The sequence below is a fragment of the Bos mutus genome, chromosome 12 (assembly GCF_027580195.1).
Source record: "Bos mutus isolate GX-2022 chromosome 12, NWIPB_WYAK_1.1, whole genome shotgun sequence".
Lineage (NCBI taxonomy): Eukaryota > Metazoa > Chordata > Mammalia > Artiodactyla > Bovidae > Bos > Bos mutus.
In genome coordinates this window covers 34,212,150-34,234,129 of record NC_091628.1, presented here as the reverse complement: position 1 = coordinate 34,234,129, position 21,980 = coordinate 34,212,150, and the positions used below count along the sequence as shown (strand labels likewise).

The 21,980-nt window shown below is 52.0% G+C and overlaps 1 protein-coding gene across 1 annotated transcript in view; it reads right to left on the bottom strand.

The window, feature by feature from the left end:
• Positions 1-407: 407 nt before the first annotated feature.
• The window catches only part of MIPEP (mitochondrial intermediate peptidase), an 85,576-nt gene continuing 64,003 nt past the window's right edge, over positions 408-21,980 (bottom strand). The window contains exons 17-19 of the mRNA XM_070380514.1: positions 16,916-17,037; positions 14,868-14,941; positions 408-669 (exon numbers count right to left, since the gene is read on the bottom strand). Of these exons, the coding sequence (XP_070236615.1) occupies positions 572-669; positions 14,868-14,941; positions 16,916-17,037 (294 nt within the window). The 3' untranslated portion in view covers positions 408-571. The remainder of the gene's footprint in view (positions 670-14,867; positions 14,942-16,915; positions 17,038-21,980) is intronic.

Sequence of the window (21,980 nt, the reverse complement as noted above, 5' to 3'; positions counted from 1 at the left end):
GAACTTGAAAATGGTTCTGGACGCAATTAGATTATGATGTTTGGACAATAAACTCACCTTGACCTAAAAAAAAAAGTCCTTCCTGTAATTAACACATGGCGATACGGTATGCAGTGATGTTTAGGACAGAGACAGAGTTTGCATCTTGGTTCCAGATTCGTCAGAGGCTGAACTTGACACACGACTCCCTTGCTGTGCTGCAGTTCTGTGTATTCCTCGTCAGGTCAGAGGTGCGCCTGTGCGGTCCATCCCTGACCTCGCGGGAGGAGCCAGGGCAGCCACTCACACGCACTGTGGAGACCACACGTGGTTTCTCCACCGCCATAACTGACTGCTCCACTTTCAGCCACCTATACAGTTGTCTTCAGAAATCATGCAGAATCTGCCAAACAAGCTAAAAGCCAGCATAATTTAAAAAAAAATTATTTATTCCAAGATCCACGGGTTTGAGGCTTTTCACAAGTTATCACAGAAGTGAATACGGAACTCAGAAACAAGTGTTTGTAGCTGCAGCGCTTACAACAGAATCAGCGTCACCATGACCCTGATCTCAAGGACTCAGGTGTCTCCCTCACGTAGAATCCATGAGGAAGGTCTCGAAGTCTAGGTCCAGGTCGGAAACGAGGGTGTTTACGAAGTCGTCGATAGAAGGACGCTTCTGAAGCATACCTGCCAACAGACAGACAGACGGTCAGCCAGCTCGCTCAGGGACAGCACAGAGCGAAAGAGATGGACAGCACGTCCACACGGTCGGGGACACTCGGCTTCAGGAGCCGCAAGCTGGGAACGAGGCCATTTCAGGGTGTCCAGGCAGTGCCTGGGCTCTGAGTGGTTTCTTGTTTTATTGCCTTTTTTATACTATCTCACCAACACTTAGCTTAGAGATTTAGACCCAAATATGTTTTGGAGATATTACTACACCCTTGGAGCCCACTTGACCAGGAGTGCAAGGAACCACGTTTGAGGGCCGGGGGTGCTCCCACCCAGGCCACCATCTGCAGTGGAGCATAGAGAGCTTGGGCAGGCCTAGGGCTGGACCCACAGACACGGCCACCCCCACTGGGGAACACGGCCACTGGGGCTGGCCAAGGCCTGGCTTGTACAGTGGACACACAGCAGCCGTGCCAACACGTCCTCGACAGCCCCTCATGAGACCCCACGTGCTCAGCAACAATACGGATGCCGTCATAGTCTCACCACAGCCCAAAACACTTTCATTTGCATTCAAATCCAGGTCCTCACATCTCCATCGCAGGGACCATCTGAGGAATAAGGACGGCTCTCGGAAGAGAATTTTGTTGCTGTGTCTTTAATTGCAAAACTAAAGTTCAAAGCAATTTTTTTTTTACAGTAAAATAGTCATGGGATGTGATGGCTCTGGCGATGGCCAGCAGCGCCTTCCACCGTGTCTTTGAGACGCAGGCTTTCACGTAAGCAGAGCAGTAAACCCCGCTTGCGCATTTCCCACGGGCCAGGGTTCTCATGCAGAGAATAGTTGTGGGGCAAACACTGAAACATGACTTTTGGTCAGATGTGTTATCCTGTTTCACCATTCCCTTCCTTGTAACATTTGAAACATCCTGTAATTACAAACTGCTTCTAATTAAATGGTTAGAACTGTCAGAAGGTGGGGCTGACCTGTGCAGTGAAGTGCGGCCGCCAGTCCCTTGAAGTGTTCCTGTTACCTCCACCAGCTGTCCACAGACACAGGACCCTTCACCTCAGGGCCACACCCTCTCCAGGGCCACCTGCAGCCACTTCTGCATCTCAGAGGATGGCCGCCGTGGGGCAAGCAGAGAGATGCACACACGCTCGGGGGAGTTTTAACTAAAACCTGGCCCAAGAGGAGTGGTTGGACCGTGGTGTGTGTGCTGCGACCGGTGAAGATGAAGGTTCAGAGATGACGCACCAACTTACCGGGGCGGGAATGCTCCTGCCACACGGCTGCAGTGTCCTCACTTTAGTTAGATCTAAGTGTTTGCAAGTGTCAACATGAACTAACAACTTCTACACAGGGAATTAAAAACAAAATGTTTTCAGGCAGTTCCACAAATAAGAAAAACTGAATTTAGCATTTACATATGTAGATGGTAAAGATTCCAGCAACACGTGGATTTTTTTTATAAAGCTGGTGAAGATGTTCTCTGTGTCAAGTCTTAAGTCTTAAAAGGGTGGTGATGAGATGAGCAGTTTTGTAGGCGCCCCCAGAACCCGCTGGAGGGCCAAGTCCAGAGCGGGTGGAGTTGACACGCATTCTCTGGAGGGCAGGGGTGGGGGGCACAGGGAGCTGAGACTGTAAAACAAAACCGAGGGTAACTTTCCCCCTCAGAGGGACACGTGGGTGGAGGTGTAAGACAGACCAGCTGCAGGGAACCCTCAGGGAAGCAGAGTCCCACCTGCCCACCCTCCACAGGCCCACAGGGAACAGCCCGTAAAGCAGTTACGATGACGATTTCATTTATTTTCCTCCTCCTTTTCCCCGAGAGGCGAACGGGCTGATAAAACCTGGGGCAAGCCCAAACGTTCCTGTCTCGACTGCTCTGCTAAACCAGTGTGTTCACGACCTTGGAGGACCGGGAAGCTGTCCCAGGCCTGACGGCAGTGAACTAGGGTCTCCAGGGGTTCCGGGGCAGGCTCTGGGTGCTTGCCTGTGTGCAGCGCCATAGCCGTAGCTTGCACCACACAAGCTGGGTGCTGGCCTGTGTGCAGCGCCGTAGCCTGCCACTCGGGGGCTGCTAGCTGAGGGTTATGTGTGTGCCCGCAGGGGACGCCATCCTGGCCACCACACTGGGGCGTCTGGGGGGCAGCTGGGCCCCAGGTACGGGGCCTCCTGCCTTCCTAACCCAGCTTGGTGCCAGCCCTGTGCCACCCAGGGACCCACTCCCAGTCACAATGACGGGAGGCCTGTGGACACCAGGGCAGTGAGCTGGTACGGGTGCCCAAGTGGATCGTCTACCCCGACATGGAGCCCAGAAGCTGCTTTCTCAGCTGGCTTTTGCTTCACCCCCCGCCTCTGCGGCCGCCTCTGCACTGTTCCCCCAAATTCCTTTCTGTTTGGTCAGCCTGAGTTGGTGGTTTCTTTCAAAAAGATTCCCACCTGATACAGAGATAAGTTCACAAGTTATTAAAGAGAATTTAATGATACCCGGGGGACACTGATATTTTTTTTGAGGACCAACTTTCTAAACCCAGGGTTTGGAGTAAAAGCAAGTGCTTTCTGCTCTTTCTTTTCTCATTTAAATAACCACATCTTTCCACAGATATCAGAAACAGGTGACATACAGGCAAGCTTTACTATCAGATCTCTTCGGGTCACTGGCGGGTAGTGAGAGCTGTCTTGGCCTGAGACAGGGGAGAGTCCATCTCTGCCCCCAGCCCCACCTGCTGTGGTGGGGGGTGTGCTGGGGGTAGGGCAAGAAGACGGGGATGCTCTCTCCAGAGTGCGTGGTTCCTCCTGAAATTGCTTCTTTCCTGGTGGAACTGGAAGGATCTGCCCTTCTGTCTATGGGCCTCATGATGTGGCAGGCGCTCAAGGGCTGTGTGTGTGTCCTGGAGCCCATGAGAGGGGCGGGTGTGGCCCCTACACCCACGAGGCCAGGCCCTCAACACCTGAGGCGGCCAGGGTGGGTCACCCCCCAGTTCTTTCTAAATCAGAGATAAAAGCCAAGCATACTCCTACATTTAAGGCACAGTGCCGGTACTTGGCTCAAATGAAGGTACGTCAGCCAGGTTTCTATGAGAGTTAAGGCCTACAGGCGTCATCTGTTTAGGGACCACAGCCCAGCTCTGAACACCCCAGGGGAGCTGCCGTGGGGGCCAGCGCCAGGCACGTTGGGCTTTCAGGCCAAAGGGAACATTCCTTGGCTTAGCCCAGCATCTTACAACCTCAAATTTCTGGCTGTTCTCTCTGCTGACTGTCCCAAAGTCTCCTTCTGAAGGGTTAGCGAGGAGGAATACAGCAGAAAGATAAATTTCTCCTTTCCTGAACAAGACTGAAGGTGCCTCTAAAGAGGGCACTGGTGGTTAGAGCCAGAGCTTGGTGAGTAACCCTGGTCAAGCACCCGGTTCAGGGCCTTCAGCCCAGACTGGACTTTGGAGACTCACTCCTGCAAGAGGCAGCCTGAGCGGAGGCTGACTGGTGAGTGAGGTGTGTGTCTAAAGACCAGAACACCAGCAGAGTGTCGTCTACACAGCTTGACTGCTGTAAGAATTGAATAATGTGCACTGAACATGTGGGAAAGGCCCTGTAACTGGTAACAAGAACCATCAGAGTGAAAGTTCAAGGGCTGAAGGATGAGGTTGCTTATTTTCTGCACAAGTTGAATTTCAAAATGCTGTCTGTGATCAAGTATTTAGGGTTTTATCATTGGACACAATCCCAAGCTGATTATCCAGCTAATGAATCATGGCTTGCTTTGTATTCTCTGGCTTTTCCATCTGCTTTTGATGACACAACTTTATCTTGGGAAAGAAGGAAACAGACGTGGTAACTAAAATCAACCCATTTTCTACCTGTTAGCAGCTGTGATACAAGGTTTACTGAAGAGAACATGGGGATGGGGAGGAGTCCTGGGGATGAACAGCGGCGATAGCCACACGGGGCTGAGGCGCACTGAACTGCACGTTCACAGCGGTAAGAACGGGACATTTTGTGTCATACACACTTTACCACAATTTAAACAAGAAGGGACCAGAAGCACTGAGACAGCCTGTGACTGGCCCACACACTCAGCTGCTGTGGCTCCGGCAACATGGGACACCTCGGACTGCAGGTCATCCACGTGAACTGCCCTCGGGCCTGAACACCCTCCCAACAGTTCACGGGATGCGCCGGACCACGGGTCATCCACGCAGACCGTGGACCGCCCTCGGGTTTGAACACCCATCCCAACAGTTCATGGGATGCGCTGGACCACGGGTCATCCATGCAGACCGTAGACTGCCCTCAGGTATAAACAACCATCCCAATAGTTCATGGGACGTGCCAAACTGAAGGTCATCCATACGGACTGTGGACTGCCCTCGGGTCTGAACACCCATCCCAACAGTTCACGGCCACTTTTCATGCTGAGATAACTTTATGTGCCAAACTCGGCCAGATAGATGGAAACTGTAGCCTGAGCTGGCCTGGCTGTGTGAAGTGAGCTTTCTGAGGTCAGAGCTCACGCGAGGACCAGCTCTCCTGGGGCTCAGACGCCTGGTTCCATTCTCTCTCTCGTTCCGAAGTTTCCTGGGTTCCACACTGGGCTGCCCACGCTCTTCTCTAAAGGTGGTTCCACTACCTACTGTCAGTCCCGGGAAAATGAGGACATCAGCCAGAAGGGAAACTCCGTTCCTCCTTTGAACTGAAAACCTCCCCAGCCCCTCGGCCGGGCAGTACCTGTGCTGTTCGGAGCTGGGCTCTGCCCCAGGCCCTGCCTATGGGCGGCCGGGCCCCTCATGTCCGGCCAGGTGGGAGCAGACGTGGGAAGTGGAGCTGCGGACGTGCCCTGTTCCTCATTAGTTTATCCCAGTTTCATTGTCAGATTTAACAATTCCGTTTACTGAGTACCTTTCTGGGTTAAAAAATATTTTGCCTTTTGAAGCTCCACATCTTCCTTAAACAAACACACCCACACATCAAACACATCCACGCCCTCTGAAAAACCAGTGCTTTTACGAAAGGGAGGCTACAGCCTGGAGCACCCAGGTGCTCCTTCCGGGGAACTGAGGTTCTGTTCACACGGCTGTGACTCTGGTTGCCATTCACCCGTTGCTGACACTGTGGTCGCCCTGGGCCGCTGCATCCTGCGTCTGCTCCCCCGACACGCTTTGCTCCCTCATTCCTGTTCTCTGCGCGAGAAGAGGAGGTTCTGCTGGCCAGTGTGTGGTCAGGACCGCAGTCTGCCTGTGGGCACGCACACGTGCACCCTCACTGAGTGAGATCTCACTGCCGTGAAACCACTGCCATGTGGAAGACGGAGACACCATCACCTCCATCCCTGGGACATCCTGCCCGGGGCACTGAGAGTGTCATCTGAGCATCAGGGTACGAGGCAACTCAGCCACCGACCATGGTGACAGAGCATCCGGCACGTGCGGCCCCGACACGCACACAACTATGCCCAACGCGAGCGTGCCGTGGTCTACCGGAGAAGAAGTCAGAGACACTAGCAGTCCACACAACACAGGGGTGGGGAGCGCCTGGGCTTCAACTCTTCTAGTCCCGTCTCCACAGGGTCACCCGAGCACCCTGGGACCACAGACACGAGGGGACACACGCAGCGCGCTCAGCACGGGCGGCCCTGGCCCCAGGCTCAGTGTGGCTCTCACTGTGCTTCTCTTGCCAGCCCTTTCCGCCTCCTGTCCATTCAACTCTAGATACAAAAGCAGCAGTCAGTCTTAATGGCTAATATCCAATGTCAAGTATCTTAGGAAAACTGGGGTACAAGGCTACTGCAACATTTTAATAAAATGCTCATCCTGAAGGGAAAAGAAAGTGCAGGAAGAAGACAAAAATGTAGGGCTGAAATTATAGTTATTTTGAGGGTGTGATTTAAACTTTCAAAAATCTTTAAAATTAAAGCTCTGTTTTGTTTAAACTGATTGAAGGGAGGATGTGAGTGGAGTTCAGCTGTTGTCCCGAGCCTGCCGCTAAACACACACACTGCCAAAAGGAGAGGGCTTACTTGACGTACCCCAACTTACGTGATGGGGTCAAGTATTTGAGACATGCAGACTTGGACGTTAAGGGAGGGCTGTCCCGTCTTACAGACTTTAACGTAAAGATGAACTACTAATTGAGAAAATCAGGTTTAGGTACAGTCATCCTCAATCTAGTTTCGTTATTACTGACGTTACGTACAAGGTCGCAAGGAGAGGGTTTCTTTAGAGACGGTCGGAAAGACTCAGTCACTAGGAGACACCTTGCAAATGACGTTTCAGGAGCTAACCTGGTTAAATCCAGAGAAACGTCCCTTCTCTGTGCTCTCTGGACGTTTCAAGAGCTGGTTAGCAAATGTGTCTCCATCTCTCCACTAGAAGCTGAGCAGGGCTCTGCCCTGGGATGCCTGAGGCTCACGGCCCTCGCCCTGCAGGTCACTGAGGGCTCTGCGTCCTAGGAGGCGAGGGGAAGGGCCTCGGCCTTACTTCTGTGAAGGCGGTCACACCTCCCAGTGCAAACGCCAGCCTCTTCGGAGCTGGTCACCCTGTCACCGCCCCCAACCTGTCCTGAGAGCGACTCCTTGTGCTGTGCTGCCATGCTGCGACTGTGACCAAGCAGGTCACCCAGAGCTGTGGGGCAGGAGCCTGGGCTGCCCGGGGGAGAAGAGGGGCTGGACCCATAGCCACAGGGAGCGTGCAGTGGACACGGCCACTCGCCGGGGCCTGAACACATGCGGTGTGCGAAGCAAAGTGCGGTCAACACAGTACAAGTTAAATTCTGCTCACAAGTTACCTTCCCCAGAGGCTTTTCTTCACTGCTGGCAAAACGTATGTTGGTTGAGTTTATTCACTGGAACACCGACAACATCAACAGCAGGAAAATGCAAGGACCATGAAGGCTCCGGGGCCACATTTACAGACAGAAAGACCTGTCCCTTCCTGGGAAAGCGACTCCTCCTACCCGGGCAAAGCTGTCACCCACACCCCAGGTCTAGGAAACACCCATCCGTTTCTGGCCTGTGTCTGCGGTTATCTGACTGCTTTGTCAACAATTCCTGGGATCCCACAACCCATGTGTTTAGAAAAATGAAAAGTTGCACTCTTTCCGGGAGGGCACCTTCTCTTCTTGGTTTATTCTGTGTTGGAAACACTGACCTTGTCTTCACTTTTAGGTCTTTGCATCTCTGTTCACTGAAGGTTTGACCCGTGCTGTTTATAAGCAGAGAATGTGATGAGCTCTTGGAAGGGGGTACTGTACAGAATGCTGCCTGCCTCCAAGACAGATGACGGGGGAGTCGGGGGGACGTGGCTGCAGACTCGGGTCTGATACCCACTAATGGGAGGGGCACATCCAGAGCCTCCTTACCCCTCGACAGGAGGCCTGTCCTGCAGGCTCAGGTCTCTCTAACTCTTCTGTTACCTGTCTGTTGTGGTGACCACGTGATGCCCGTCGTCTTCTCTCCCAGATCCCTCTGTGCTCCTCTGTATCATTCCGTCTGCTACTCATTCCTTCCAGTGTCTTTTAATTTCAGTTACTCAATTTCTTCATTTCTGCTTGGGTCTTTTTCACGTTTTCTAGTTCCTTATTAAAATTCTCACTGTGCTCGTGTATTCTTTTCTCTATTTCAGTTAACATTTTTATTACCAATACTTTCAACTCTTTATCTGATACATTTGTAATTTGTTGTTTATTTTTCAGGGTTTTTTCTTGCTTTTTAACTGAGAGCAGGTCCTCTGCCTCTGTGAATTCAGGTGAAACAGGACCTGTTGAAGGGCTGTTGTCACGAGGGTGCGTTCCTATACAGACCGTGCGAGTCTGAGGCCTTTGTGGGGATAGCTGGCTCTGACCTGGACAGGCGTTGTGCGTTTGCTCAGGGTGAGCTGGAAGCTGTTGCTGTGGTGGGACTGGAGGTAGGCGTGAAGTAAGGCTTCCTTTCTGCTCGTTGGCCATCACCGCCCTACTGGGGGGTGGGGTCTGACCCCAGGATGCTGGAAGAGGAGCCCCGAGATCAGGCCCGGGCCCTCTCTGCTCTGGGGTGCTTCCCCTTCTCCCTGCACGGGACTCGCTGCGGAGGCCGGGGCTGGAGCCGGGGTACCCGCAGGCACTGCCCTTGGCTGACACGGCCTCGGGTGCAGGCCCCTCTGTCCCTCACAGCCTGTCCCCGCGCTGTCATGGGGCAGTGCTGTGTGGCCTCCTGTGCCCTGGAAGGCGGGGCTCGCTCCCCAGTGCGTGGTCTCTGCCTCCCCGAGTTCCTGGGAGGGGTCCCGGGGTGCAGGCCTGAGCTCTGTGCCCACTCCCTCAGCTGTCCACGCACGAGTCCTGCCGCCAGTCTCCAGGTTCCAGTGGGAATCACTGCACGTGTGCGTGGATTTCTGATGCATTCTTAGGGAAGGTGAGTCCCACGCCCTCCTCTACTTCACCATCTTGTTGGACCCCCCACAATCACGTTTTTAATGGCCCGAGAAACATCTGGCCTTCTAGGTAAACACGTAAGTGTGTTCGCATAATAGAGCCTGCAGGCGGCCCCTCTGCGGGGCTGGCACGGTGGGGCCCATCCACCACCTCCTCTGAGAGTCGACACTCTGCTCAGGGCCCTGACTGTGACCACCTGGGAATGAGGACCCGGGAGGGGCGTCCATTACCTCACGTTGCCCCAGGGGCCGGGATCAACATGACTCGCTGGTGCTGACCGTGAACACCAGGCAGGCAGTGCTCCTCCCTTCCTTCCAGAGCATAGGATGGAAAGAGGGGTCACCGTGTGGCCCACACTCGGGGGACACAGTGCCCAGTGCCTCGAGGCGGGCACTCCTGCAGCACACACCCCAGTTCGCCCGCATGAGAGATCCATACCGTTTGTTTATTCAGCCACTCCTGTCAGGGTGCACTCATGCTGTCTACTCTGTGTGATGTTCCAACGCTGCCTTCAGTTCAGTTCAGTCGCTCAGTCGTGTCCGACTCTTTGCGACCCCATGAATCGCAGCACACCAGGCCTCCCTGTCCATCACCAACTCCCGGAGTTTACCCAAACTCATGTCCATCGAGTCGGTGATGCCATCCAGCCATCTCATCCTCTGTCGTCCCCTTCTCCTCCTGCCCTCAATCCCTCCCAACATCAGAGTCTTTTCCAATGAGTCAACTCTTCGCATGAGGTGGCCAAAGTACTGGAGTTTCAGCTTCAGCATCATTCCTTCCAAAGAACACCCAGGACTGGTCTCCTTTAGAATGGACTGGTTGGATCTCCTTGCAGTCCAAGGAACTCTTATTTACTTTTTTGCTCAAATTGTTGATGCTTTGGCCACTGTGTATTCATTTATCGGGAGCTGGGCTCCCTTGACACACACACACACACCAGACCACGCGTGCTCCTGAGCACATGGTCCTCTCCCAGGCGGGGACCCCCGGCCAGCCCTGACCCTCCAGCAGGGAGGGCATCAGACCTTCTCCCCTAGAGGAAGGTGTCGGAACAAGCTTGAGTGCTCCCAGACCAAGGAGGCTTCTATGCGAAAGCGAAGTTCTCTTTACACACAGGAACAAGGGTAGCCCTGTGGAATATACAAACCACAAATTCTGACTTGTTTCTTGAATAAAAATAATATGCAACAAGTTAGAAGAGATGATATAGGATAATTAGGGCAAAAATGAATGTGTTTTGAAAACCACAGGGCTCGGCAGAAATGTAAGGTATTATGATTTTAATCAGCTTACGGAGAGGCCCTGTGGGCTTCTAGACTTGGGTTCCATGAGTCAGTCTGGCAACACAGAGAAACTGAAGGGAGTTTCACTGAGAACTGACTCATTTATCTACATTTCTTTTCATCTTATCTGATGTTTGGTGCTTTTTAAAACTCTGTCAAGTTAGAACATTCTCTGTCTATGGGCACACTGCTTTTGGCCAGAAGTCATAAAGCTAAGAGTTTCTTTTCTGGAAAGGGGAAAAGAAATTTTTCTGTTAAACTTTTAAAAATAACCACTTGAAAGACTAAACTCTTGGGCTTTGCCCTTTCCTGTCCCCACAGAACTCTGTGCAGAGGCTGCAGGGGGCACCGGGACCCACAACCAGCGGTAGAAACCTGAGACCCAGTGGGCAGGGCGCATACGTGGCTTCGGTCAGCCTCGTCCAGGGGCCACACGAGGGGGACGGATCCGCCACGGAGTCAAGGAGCTCACGGAACACACGGGACAGAGAAGTTCACTGCTGGTCAGGGGCGTCAGGCAGGGCTTGCCAATGGGAAGAGTTAGGATGTGGCATTACACACACACAGACTTTGGGGAATCACTGAGGCCTCCAGGTTCAGGCCACTGACATCCTCACAAGTCTAAGACCCACCCAGACTCAAGTCAGACGTTACAGCTGAACTGAGGAAGATGTGTGAGGGGCGTGAGCCTCGGGGTCCGTGGGGATGGAGGGCAGGACTGGGGTCACAGGGTTCAGAGAGCAGCAGGGCAGGAGGCATGAGAAGGGAAGGTTTTTCAACACGTTGGGTTTTTCTAGTCATTTAAACATAAAATCTGAACCTAGGAACAAAACAAGGGCCACTTACTCAAGAACTTTGGATAACATGGAAGAAAGAGCAGTCTGCAAGGGACGACGGACCCTCCTGTGAGGAGTTCACCTCTCTCCTCAGAGTGTGAGACAGTACTGCTCCGATCCCACCAGCCTGCTCGGGGGAACCAGGTACCACCTCATTTGCATGCTTATCTTCTTCCAAGAGAACCATTCCATTTCTGAAGAGCTTGTGAGAGAAACTGTTCACCACAGCACACCTAAAGTTTTCTACTATGTTTTTGAAAATAACAAAATGAATATAGCATATATCATCATGGTTTTATTTTTTTAAAAAAGTAAGTTCTCTTATTACCAAGAAATGTGATGCTTAAACCATAGAACACTGCGGGGTATGGAATGTGCAAAGACTGCAACTTACCCCAGAATTCTTGGATTTGGTCAGGTGTTGCCATCTTGTGTTTAGTGGAGGATTAAGTAACTAAATATTCTGCTTAAAACATCCTCCTTATATGTGCTATGGATGTGTTTAAAACAAGATAAGGACATAATTTTGACTTGAAGATTAGAAAGAAGTGGGTTTTTTTTTTTTTTTCTGCATATAGCATCATTTTATTACAGCTGTGCCAACGTTTTAGATTGTAATTTAAAGGGAGAAACTGAGTATAGGCAAAAGGCGTAACTCATGTCATGGCAATAATATTCAGAGAGAGCTTCCCGGGACTCCAAAAGTGCTAATACATGCCTTGCTGCTGCTGCTAAGTCACTTCAGTTGTGTCCGACTCTGTGCGACCCCATAGACGGCAGCCCACCAGGCTCCCCCGTCCCTGGGATTCTCCAGGCAAGAACACTGGATCGGGTTGCCATTTCCTTCTCCAAAGCATGAAAGTGAAAAGTGAAAGTGAAGTCGATCAGTCGAGTCCGACTCCTAGCAACCTCGTGGACTACAGCCCAGCAGGCTCCTCCGTCCATGGATTTTCCAGGCAAGAGTACTGGAGTGGGGTGCCATTGCCTTCTCCGTCAGACAAATATTTGATAGCATCAACAAAGCATCTGATAACTGTGATACTCTGTCATGGGCTTCATAGACAACCAACCCTTTTTCTTTTTAATTGGAGGATAACTGCTTTACAACGTCGTGTTAGCTTCTGCTGTACCACAATGTCAATCAGCTGTAAGTGCACATATATCCCCTCCCTCTTAAGGCTCCCTGCGACCCTCCCGTCCCAGCCGTCTGGGTCATCACACAGCAGCGGGCTGAGCCCCCGTGTGACACAGCAGCTCCCCACTAGCGAGCTGTCTCACACAGGGCGTGTATGTGTGTCAATGTTACTCTCTGGATTCGTCCCCCTCGCCTTCCCGCACCGAGTTCACAAGCCCACTCTCTAAGTCTGTGTGTTCATTTCCTGCCCTGCAAATAAACCACACTTTGTCTCCCTTAGGGAAACTGACTATCTCAAGTCATTCAGTAAAGCACCAGAGCTGCTACCTGCAGATCCACTTCTGTTTTACTGTGTAAGGACTTCCCCCCCACCCCTTTGAGGAAGGAAATGCTTTTTTTTGTTTTGTTTTCTTCAAGTGGCATTTAGAGTTTTGAGAGGGATTCTGTGGATTTACCCCGAGGCTCCTGGGCAGAGTTAGGAGAGAAGCCCACGCCCGCTGAGTGAGTAACCTTAAAGCTCACCTGTGCAGTGTTCATCACTCAGATCCCAAGCATGACACAGGGAGTCCTGACTGACGAGTGGCTTGAGGCTCCTCTCAAATGCTCACTCTTAGCTCAGTCAGGAGGTTAATCAGTTGTTATTTGGTCACAGAGGTACACAACTTAAAAGTAAGGGCTCTGTTTCCTTACCTTCCACTAGTTAAGAGAACCCTGATGTGTCCCTAGTAAGTAGTTAGCACAGACGAAGCACCTACGTTTTCATAGAAGAGTAAGACCAGCGAGGTCGAGCTGTCCCTCCAACTCTGACTCGTCCATCACTGCCCAAGGCTGTGAGCCACAGTCCAGGACAGCCCTGCTTTGGGGCTCAGGCTGGCTGCACGCACACCGAAGAGGGGATGCCCCCGATGGTCTTGTCCTACAAAGCCCACCCTGTGGGATGACAGCAGGCGTCACACCCTCTGTTCATCTGCCAGGTAACTAAGCGTGTGGAGGAGTGGGTCTTGGGGGATGGTATCAGGAAGATGTTAGTGCCCGTGAGCAGAGCCAACTGCGATCTGGATGCTCTATCTTCTCTAGTCTGAACCACAGGCTTGCTTTTCTCTTGTGAGTATGAGTTTCAGCATGGAAAAATACTAAGGTTCCTGACACAAAAATGTTTCATATGAAGAACAGACTTGCTGGAGAGATGACACAGCAATCTTAGAAGCAGAGGAAAAAAATACACCGAAAGAGGAAACTCTGAAAAGGATTTAGTATTCTCCTCTGGCTGGGGCTGTGCGTGGGCTCATGTTTGCATGCACGGGCGTGCAGACGTGGCATCGGGAGGGCGCACTGAGTGCCGCCGCTGGAGCACTTGCCAGGACCCCTGGCACAGCGGCTGCCCGTCTCCACGGCCCGCCAGCCAAGGGCACGCACGTTTACCTGAGTCCACACAGAATGTGCAGCCGGCTGTCCTGGGCTCCGAAGGCACAGGGTTGAGCCTGGCTCTGCTGCGCCCTGCCATGTGCAGGCTGGCCCTGAGCTGACCCCACCAGCGGGAGGGCAGAAGGAGCAGCCTCCTCAGGGGGCTGCTTGGGAGAGTTAGCTGTCAGTGCCTCATCACGAGGGTGCCCCGAGGTGATCCTGAGGGGAGGCCAGGGCTCACCCCGAAGCATGGCAGGCTGGGCTGGCTGACCCACGTTACACGCTTGCCGTGGCGTCGGGCAAACCGAGCCTGGATGTGTGTACCCTCCCAGGAGGGCTGTGCACTCAGGGTTGCCTCCAGCGCCAGGCACGGCAGCAGCTCTCAGCCGCAGGGCCGGAATGGATATGGCCCTTCCCGTGAGGACAGTCGTGCAGACCCAGGCAGCAGCTCTCGGCCACAGGGCTGGGATGGACACAGCCCTTCCCACAAGGACAGCAGTACAGACCCGGGCAGCAGACATCACCTCACCCCTCACTAGCAGGACCGCGGGGCTCAGCCTGAAGACAGCGCCGCTCCACTCGGGGTCTCCTCCTGCTGCACCGTCAGAGGACCTGCCATGGTGATGCCCACACCCCGAGACACCAGCACCACCCACCTCTCCTTGAAATACCGTGACAGTCTCTCCCATTCACAATTAGATTTCTGTCCAAAACGCACAGGAAAACAAGCACTGTGCTATGTCACAGAGCAGACTTAAGTAGGTTCTAATTTTTAAACAAGTAAAAAAAACCATGCAATTTCTAACAGTGTGTATAGCTGGGCTTTCAGGAGAGATAAGAAATGAGTTCTTTAGGCTACCCACTGTAACCCATCAAAAGCTAAGGCAAATTTTCTGAGAATTTGCAACAAGTTTCCGATTAGCGTGTTAGTAACATTTTGAGAGCTAAAGCCTGAAATTTTTTCCTCATTTAAGTCAGTCAGTCACTGACTTGTCATCTGGGGACACAATGAGACACCCTCACAGCCACGTCCAAGGCTGAGGCATCCTCTCTTTAAAAGAAAAAACAAAATATGAACAGCTTTCATCACAGATGATGCAAAACAAACACACACACAGCTCAAAAACCTTAGAGCGTGTCTCACTTCGGCTCACCTTGCACCATAAGCATGGGCTCCCTGCCCCCGCCGTGGGCCAGCATCTCCCGGCGATAGCGCTCCCCCGCCGCCCTGTAGAGAAGAGGGTTGTTAGCACACCTTCAGACACCCTCCACACCCCCGAGCCCCCAGATGAAGCCACACGGATGTCACAGTCACAGAAGCCACCCTCCATCATCTTCCGGTTTCTAAACATCCGATTCCTACCTTCACCTTACTCTACAGAGACCAGCAGTGATACGTTCACTCTAAGAGGACAACTCCAGTTTTCACTTTGTTTGTAACAAGCGTGCGCTTTGTAGAAAGGATTGTGTGTTACACATCTCCTCTTCCATCATCTTTAGGATTACTTCAGTGAAGAGGAGAGATTTGAAATCATTTATGCCATTCTCTCAGCAAAGAATTGGAGATGGCACCCAGCAAACAGAAGAATTACAGTGACGCAAGAGTGAAGGCAAAAAAGCGTCCAGGAGAGGCCTCGGTACGGTCAGAGGCCAAGGGGGCAGCAAAACAGGCAGACTGGAGGCGCTCTTACAGACAGAAATTCTCCAAACTAGTGACACCTGAAAACAAGTTATTTAGTGCTGAAAGTGAAAGTGAAGTTGCTCAGTTGTGTTCGACTCTTTGCGACCCCATGGACTATAGCCTATCAGGCTCCTCCATCCATGGAATTTTCCAGGCAAGAGTACTGGAGTGGGTGGCCATATCCTTCTCCAGGGGATCTTCCCGACCCAGGGATCGAACCCAGGTCTCCTGCATTGCAGGCAGACGCTTTACCATCTGAACACCAGGGAAGCCTACTTTTTAAAACAGAAAATGCAACTCCTTTAATGCAAAATAACTAAAGTTAAGTAAATAATGCTTTCATTCCACTATTTTTGGAAGCTCTTTATGTGGGCGATTTTGTGACTGTGGTCTCTAACCTGGAATGTTGCTAGCATTTCAGCATCAAAAACACAGTGACATCAGATGCTAATCCTGGCTCCGTCCTAAAGGGAGCGCTGGGGTGGCGTGTGCCCCAGACAGGACCATGGGCGGAGGCCGGGGACAGGCAGCGAGAGGCCTGCCTGCCCACGGCTGCCCCGGCCAGCCTTGGCTCTGCTGCCTGGCTTCCAGCCTGGAGACTTTTCAGAACTGGGATCAAAAAGGATCTTTTGATAGAGCTTAGACATTTTCTAGTCCAATGAGTATTTTTACTAGCTTACTTTTACATGTCCATAAAATTATAGCAACTGCATGTCTAGGCGAGAATGCGTACATAAACAAGGTACAAATGCTGGGGAACACATGTACTTAAGGATATGTGGTTTTCTAGTAAAGTGTGATTCCTTTAAACAAGAGAGTATTTTGTCTATTTTATATAAATCTTCAGTAAAGAACTATAATCCCCAGAGTTGATTCATGGTATTCAATTTAGGCTTTAGAGCCTTTGAAAGTAATAAAATCTACACAGCAGCCCAAATGTCCATGGAGGTGCAGAGGGTGGGAGATGAAATAGCATGTGGGCACTGGGATGTAAAACACTTAGAGACTCTATCACATCAGCTTCAACTGAGAATAACTATTAACTGCTGAGAAAACTCAAGCTTTTGCCAAATGACATGAAGAGCTGAGGGGGGTGGGGTTGGGGGGAGTGAAGGACTAGGGATTAGCAGACTTCATCTTAGTCTGGTTTGTTCACTGTGAGGCCTTGAACAAATCACAGGCCCCCTCTGAGCCTCTGTCTCCCCTCTGAGAATACTCTGTGCCCCGGATGTGGGACTGACGTGTATCTGCCGGGGGCGTCTGAGGCCCCCGCCTTAGCCCCACCAGCTGTGTGGCGAGGGGAAAAGACGCCCTGAGAGACTGCAAGCCCAGATGGGAATTACTGCTCTGCTTTTAAAGGACACGCCTTCTCGGGACTCGTGAACTGGAACTGGCCTCTCTGGCCCCCCGGGGAGGACGCCCAGCTCACAGTGGCCCAGTTTCCTGCAGGGTCCAGGTGAGCTCTGGGCATCTGGCCTCGGATGCAGGGGTGCGGGCTGTGAAACCCCCCAGGTCTGTTACCTGTTGAAAGGGTCTTGCCGGAAGCACTCTCTCCAGACCATGGACGCCACAGCCCTGGACATCAGGTAGGAGTAGTACTTGGCGCCATAACCAACCAGGTGGCTGAAGCGCAGCTGCCAGGCCTGCCGGACAGAAGAGACACAGGGAGGGTGAGCCTGCACACGTGTTCCTCCGTCTCCCCCGACAGGGCGGCCCTCACGCCAGCACCCTCCACGTCGTCACACTCTAAGCCAGAGAGCAAGTCCCCACCAGCCAACAGGCTGGGGCTCGGCCCCCAGGACCCCGGAGTGAGACCATCCGTGGAGATGGGCCTCTGAAATGAGGCTGCTGGGGCGGCCCAAGGCCAACAGGGCTGGGTTACATGGATCGTACAAAACTGGGAGACCGGGGAGGACAGGGCAGGAAGGCGACTGCCACGAGCCCAGCACAGGCCTCAGGAGAGCCGCTCTGACCCCGACTGCCCTATACAAGGTCACCGCCGCTGGACTCGGGTCGGACAGACACAGAGAGAGGAGGCCCAGCCTCATGGCAGGAGTGTCAGTCACGAGCTGGACACGTCCATGATCCCGTCTGAGAGGCCCGCAGTGACCACAGTGACGCTGTCACCATCAGAAGGGCCACGTGCGTTCCCAGGGAAAAGCCTCCCCCGGAGAACTCCCTGCAAGTGCTGTCTGTGGACGGGAGCTGAAAACAAGCCGCCACGGCTGCCTGGCAGGAAGCGGGCTCGCTCTGAGGGGCAGCCTCCTGGCGCGCATGGAGCCGCTACTACCGGAGCCCGTCCTCAGAAGAAGCTTCTCTGAAACAAACCTGACCTGCAGGCGTAACCCTACTGTCTCCTCATGGATGCTTCAGCTGACAGGAAAGTTGTTTGACAGGAAAAAAAAAATATTGAAGCCTATGTTTCTAAACTAAGGTAATCATTGTCTAATAAATCCTTTCACACCCTGGAAAATAAAGTATGAAGCTTCACCATCACAATAAATCTTTAACTAGATAAACAACTTCTTCCTAGTCGACTAAGCTGCAAACAACAAACGAACAGCTCCTTGGTGACAGTGCTGTGGCCGACCTGAGGACACCATGCCCTCCCCGTGGAACGGGGCCCTGAGCGTTGCCCGCGAGCACCGCCACAGCCGGCCTGGTTTGGGTCACACGCAGAACTGAAATTTCCCTAAGAACAAGGTCCAGGGGCACACGAGGCACTCACTGCTGTCTGTGAACGGCGGGGTGGAAGGACAGGTGGACAGAGGACGGACACCTCACAGCTGTGTCACAGTGGTTCCTCACAGGCTGGACTCTGGACCGAGACCAGGAGGCCGGCGCCCAGGAACAACACCCGCCCCACAAGCAAGAGGGCATCCCAGCACTAAGAACACATCAGGACCTCAGGCTGATTCTTAAACACAGCTGGTGTTTTTCTTCCTAAAGAATTCCTTGACTGCACTACATGACAGTTATTGTAAGACTCTGGCGGCTGGCTTTGGCACCAGAGGCCAGGTTTGGACTGTGTACAGCATCTGCGTGGTGTTTCCTCGTGTGCGATTCACTCTCCATCAAGCCTCGAAGACTCAACAAGCCAGGGACCAGCAGGACCACGCAGGCTGGCGGAGGCCGGCGTGCCCCGTGCCCCCGCCGTGCGCAGGGCTGAAGGACAGCAAGACCGCGATCGCTCACGCGCCAGCCCTGTGTGCAGCCCTCCCTCCAGGCTGCCCGCCCCCTGCATGAGCAGCACTCTGCCGGGGTTATGTCCCGGGAGGCCCAGCCCTGGGTGTCCAGAGCGTCCACCCGACCATGCAGGGACCAGGGGACCCCCGCCACACCTGCCTTCTCAGGTGAATATTCTCTTATCAATGTGTGTACATGTTTTCCATGAGATCATACAGACAAGTATTTCTAATAAAAAGTCCCCACTGACATTTTACCAAAACCCATGAAACAGCAGTACCAAACACACAGGGATTCTGTCTGGAATAAGGCGATTTTAGGAGAAACCCAGCCACCGTGGTGGATGCCCCCTGCAGGCCCCGTCCTCCGTGGATGCTTGCATGGGCCTTCACCCCGTGAGTGCGGGCAGGTCTGACCATCAGGACTCGGCGGTCCAACAGCTGACAGCAAGCAAGAAGTCAGCCCCCTCAGTCCTGCAAACATGAGAATTCCGCCAAGAACCCGGGTGGAGCAGGCAAGCCCAAGGTGAGACCTCGGCCCGGCCGACACCCCGACTGCCACCCCACCCACAGGGGCCGTGAGCTGGCTTAGCCACGAGTGCATGGTGACGTATTGCATGGCAGTAGAAGACACACACGGATATCTATTTGAGAACAGAGGGCTGGGTTTCCCTGCTGGCTCAGTGGTAAAGAATCTACCTGCCAACGTAGGGGACACGGGTTCAATCCCTGATCCGGGAAGATCCCACGTGCCTCGGAGCAACGAAGCCCAAGCACAGAAGTAGCGAGCCTGTGCTCTAGAGCCCGGGAGCCGCAACCGTGAGTCCGAGGGCCTGTGCTCCGCAGTGAGAGGCCCGAGCTTCTCAACTACAGTAGCCCCTGCTCGCCACAACTAGACAAAGCCCACACATAGCAACCACGACAGTGTGGCTGTAAATAAAGACAATTATCAGAAAAAGAAAAAAATTAGAGCTGTGCTAAGAAGTGTTAACAAGAGAAACAAACTGAAAATTAAGAATGGATACCAATAATACTTATTAAAGTATATCCCTGTGTCTTCATGAGAATTTTTTGAGGAAGGTATTTTTACAAATATTATGTAATTTTTAATAATTATTATTTTTAACAGTTTCTATTTTATAGTAGACTCAAAAGCATAAGCGGGTCAAGGCCGTGGGCAGGGCCTGCCCGGCACCCCCGCTGGCCCTGGCCTGCACCACTGCCCCGGGTCTCCGGTGACTCAGGGCGGCCGTGCGCCAGCCGTGTGTGGACGTGCAGACCAGGTGCTTCAGAAGACAGTGGCTCACCCCCCGCAGCCTCTTTCCCTTCCTGCTCCCCCAGAAGAAGCAGGAACCAGACCCACACCTGGGACTCGGGGAAGCCACAAGCGGAGGAGCCCCTGACGTGACCTGCTTGCCTCTGCCTTGCTGGGTTATCTCACTTAACACGTTACTGACCTAGGGGCTTTTGCAGAAACTAATGGCTGTGGCCCGCGATCTGTTATTTAAATGAACACTGAAAGACTCTGGTCAGTAAGCAGATAAGTCGCTGTTTCTGGGGGCTTTGTCGTAGCAACTTCACCTGGACTCCAACTGACAGCACACAGGATGCAGAGCCCGGGGTCCTAATCCGAGCTCCCCACCCACCCCCCGCACCCCGTTTCTCCATACTGCCCACTCCGCATTTCTAACTATGGGACCTTCTGTGTTCCCAACACAGGTGAAGGTTATAGCCACCTGGACTTCAAATCCCACGGATCCTCAAACAGATCCCCATGCCATATTCCCGAGTTCAGACTAGACCCTACAACTCGTAAATTAATTTCTATCCTGTTGGCTTCAACACATATCAAAGCATACCACTCAGCTATTTTTACAGCTAAAAAGGAGAGCCCCTGTGCAGGCTGACGTCAGAGCATTACACTACGAGCATGCCAGGGTGCTGATGCTGCTGGCCCCCAGCGGGGGGGGGGCCGCCTAGAGTTGACAGCTGTGAGAAGCTGACGCACAAGGACCCTACCCCAAGTGAAGCAGCGAGCTAGAATGTTGACACTACTCTCCAGTATATAAAAACAAACCCCTCTCCATATTACCATAGAAGTCTGAATGATTTCCACAGTACCAGTATGAGAACTTTATAAAGTTCTTAATGACAACTAGAAACCATTTTCTCTGCTAATGGTACACTTATGGCTCATTTTAAGGAGACTGGACCTAGTCTTCTAAAAAAAAAGTACTCCAAACTACCTAACCAAAATAATAATTCCATTGTCAACTCTATTTATATATAAATAGTGGGGGAAAAGGATCTGCAAAAAAAAGAGTAAAACCCCATGGAAATACCAGTATGTGTCTGTCAGAACCAACTCCATAAGCAGAACAAAGATGTAACCAATTCAGATGGAAATGCTCTTATCAGATGAAACATGGAAATATAATGGTGATCTAATTAATTGAGATAACTTAGGTGAATCCCTAAAATTATAAAGATGTCAACAAACAGGTAAAAATGACTAATTAATGTACTGCTACACACACACTGTCTGAATTTCTGAAGTGAAAACACAAAATGGAAAATGTTACTAATTTTCATTAACTTTTCCCGAGATCAGGCTGAGGTGCATAGGTGACTCAGAGCAGTTAATTCTCAGTCATGTGCTGTCCCTGAAACCTGTGAAATCTGGTGTCCACAAAGGAAACTCTTCACTTAACTGGCTCCTGCCTATCAGACTACTAACTTTACATGATCAGTACCCAATGGCCTTGGTGTGAATAATTGCTGCTTTGCAAACTTATTTAATTCGCACAGTGAACGATCCCTTCGGATCATATTAAAAGTGCCTGCTATAACTTCATTTGTAGATCGCAGTGGGCTGCAGTGGATATGTGTCTCATTAAGGGTGACGAGATGAGACCTGATTTCTACAAAGAGGTGAGAACACCCTCCCCATCCCCGTCCTGCCATGCACAACTGGGGGTCCCCACCCCCACCCCTAGGGGGCCCGTACCAGAAGTGCAGCACAGGGCTCATGATGCCACATCACCTGCAGGCCAGTCCCTTCATTCATTCTGTACAGAGTAACTGACATGTAACACATGTGACTGAGCCCCTGAAACTACAAAGGCTGCCTGCTTTCAATCGCCCTGTCATCATTCTTCCCCGATGATCTCGTCTGAAGAATCTCCAACATTCCTGATGTAACAGCTTTTAGCAATTTCTTACCAAAAAAATCCTGCTGTATTTATGCTTGAAACATATGGAAACCCTGGGCAATGCCCAACAGTGCATATTACTGCAACTCAAAACAAGTGTTGGATAAAAAGTCAGCACCTAAGCATTATTGGAACTTTTTACATAAAAGTACTCAGGTACCATCACTTCACAGGGTAGTAACAACAGGA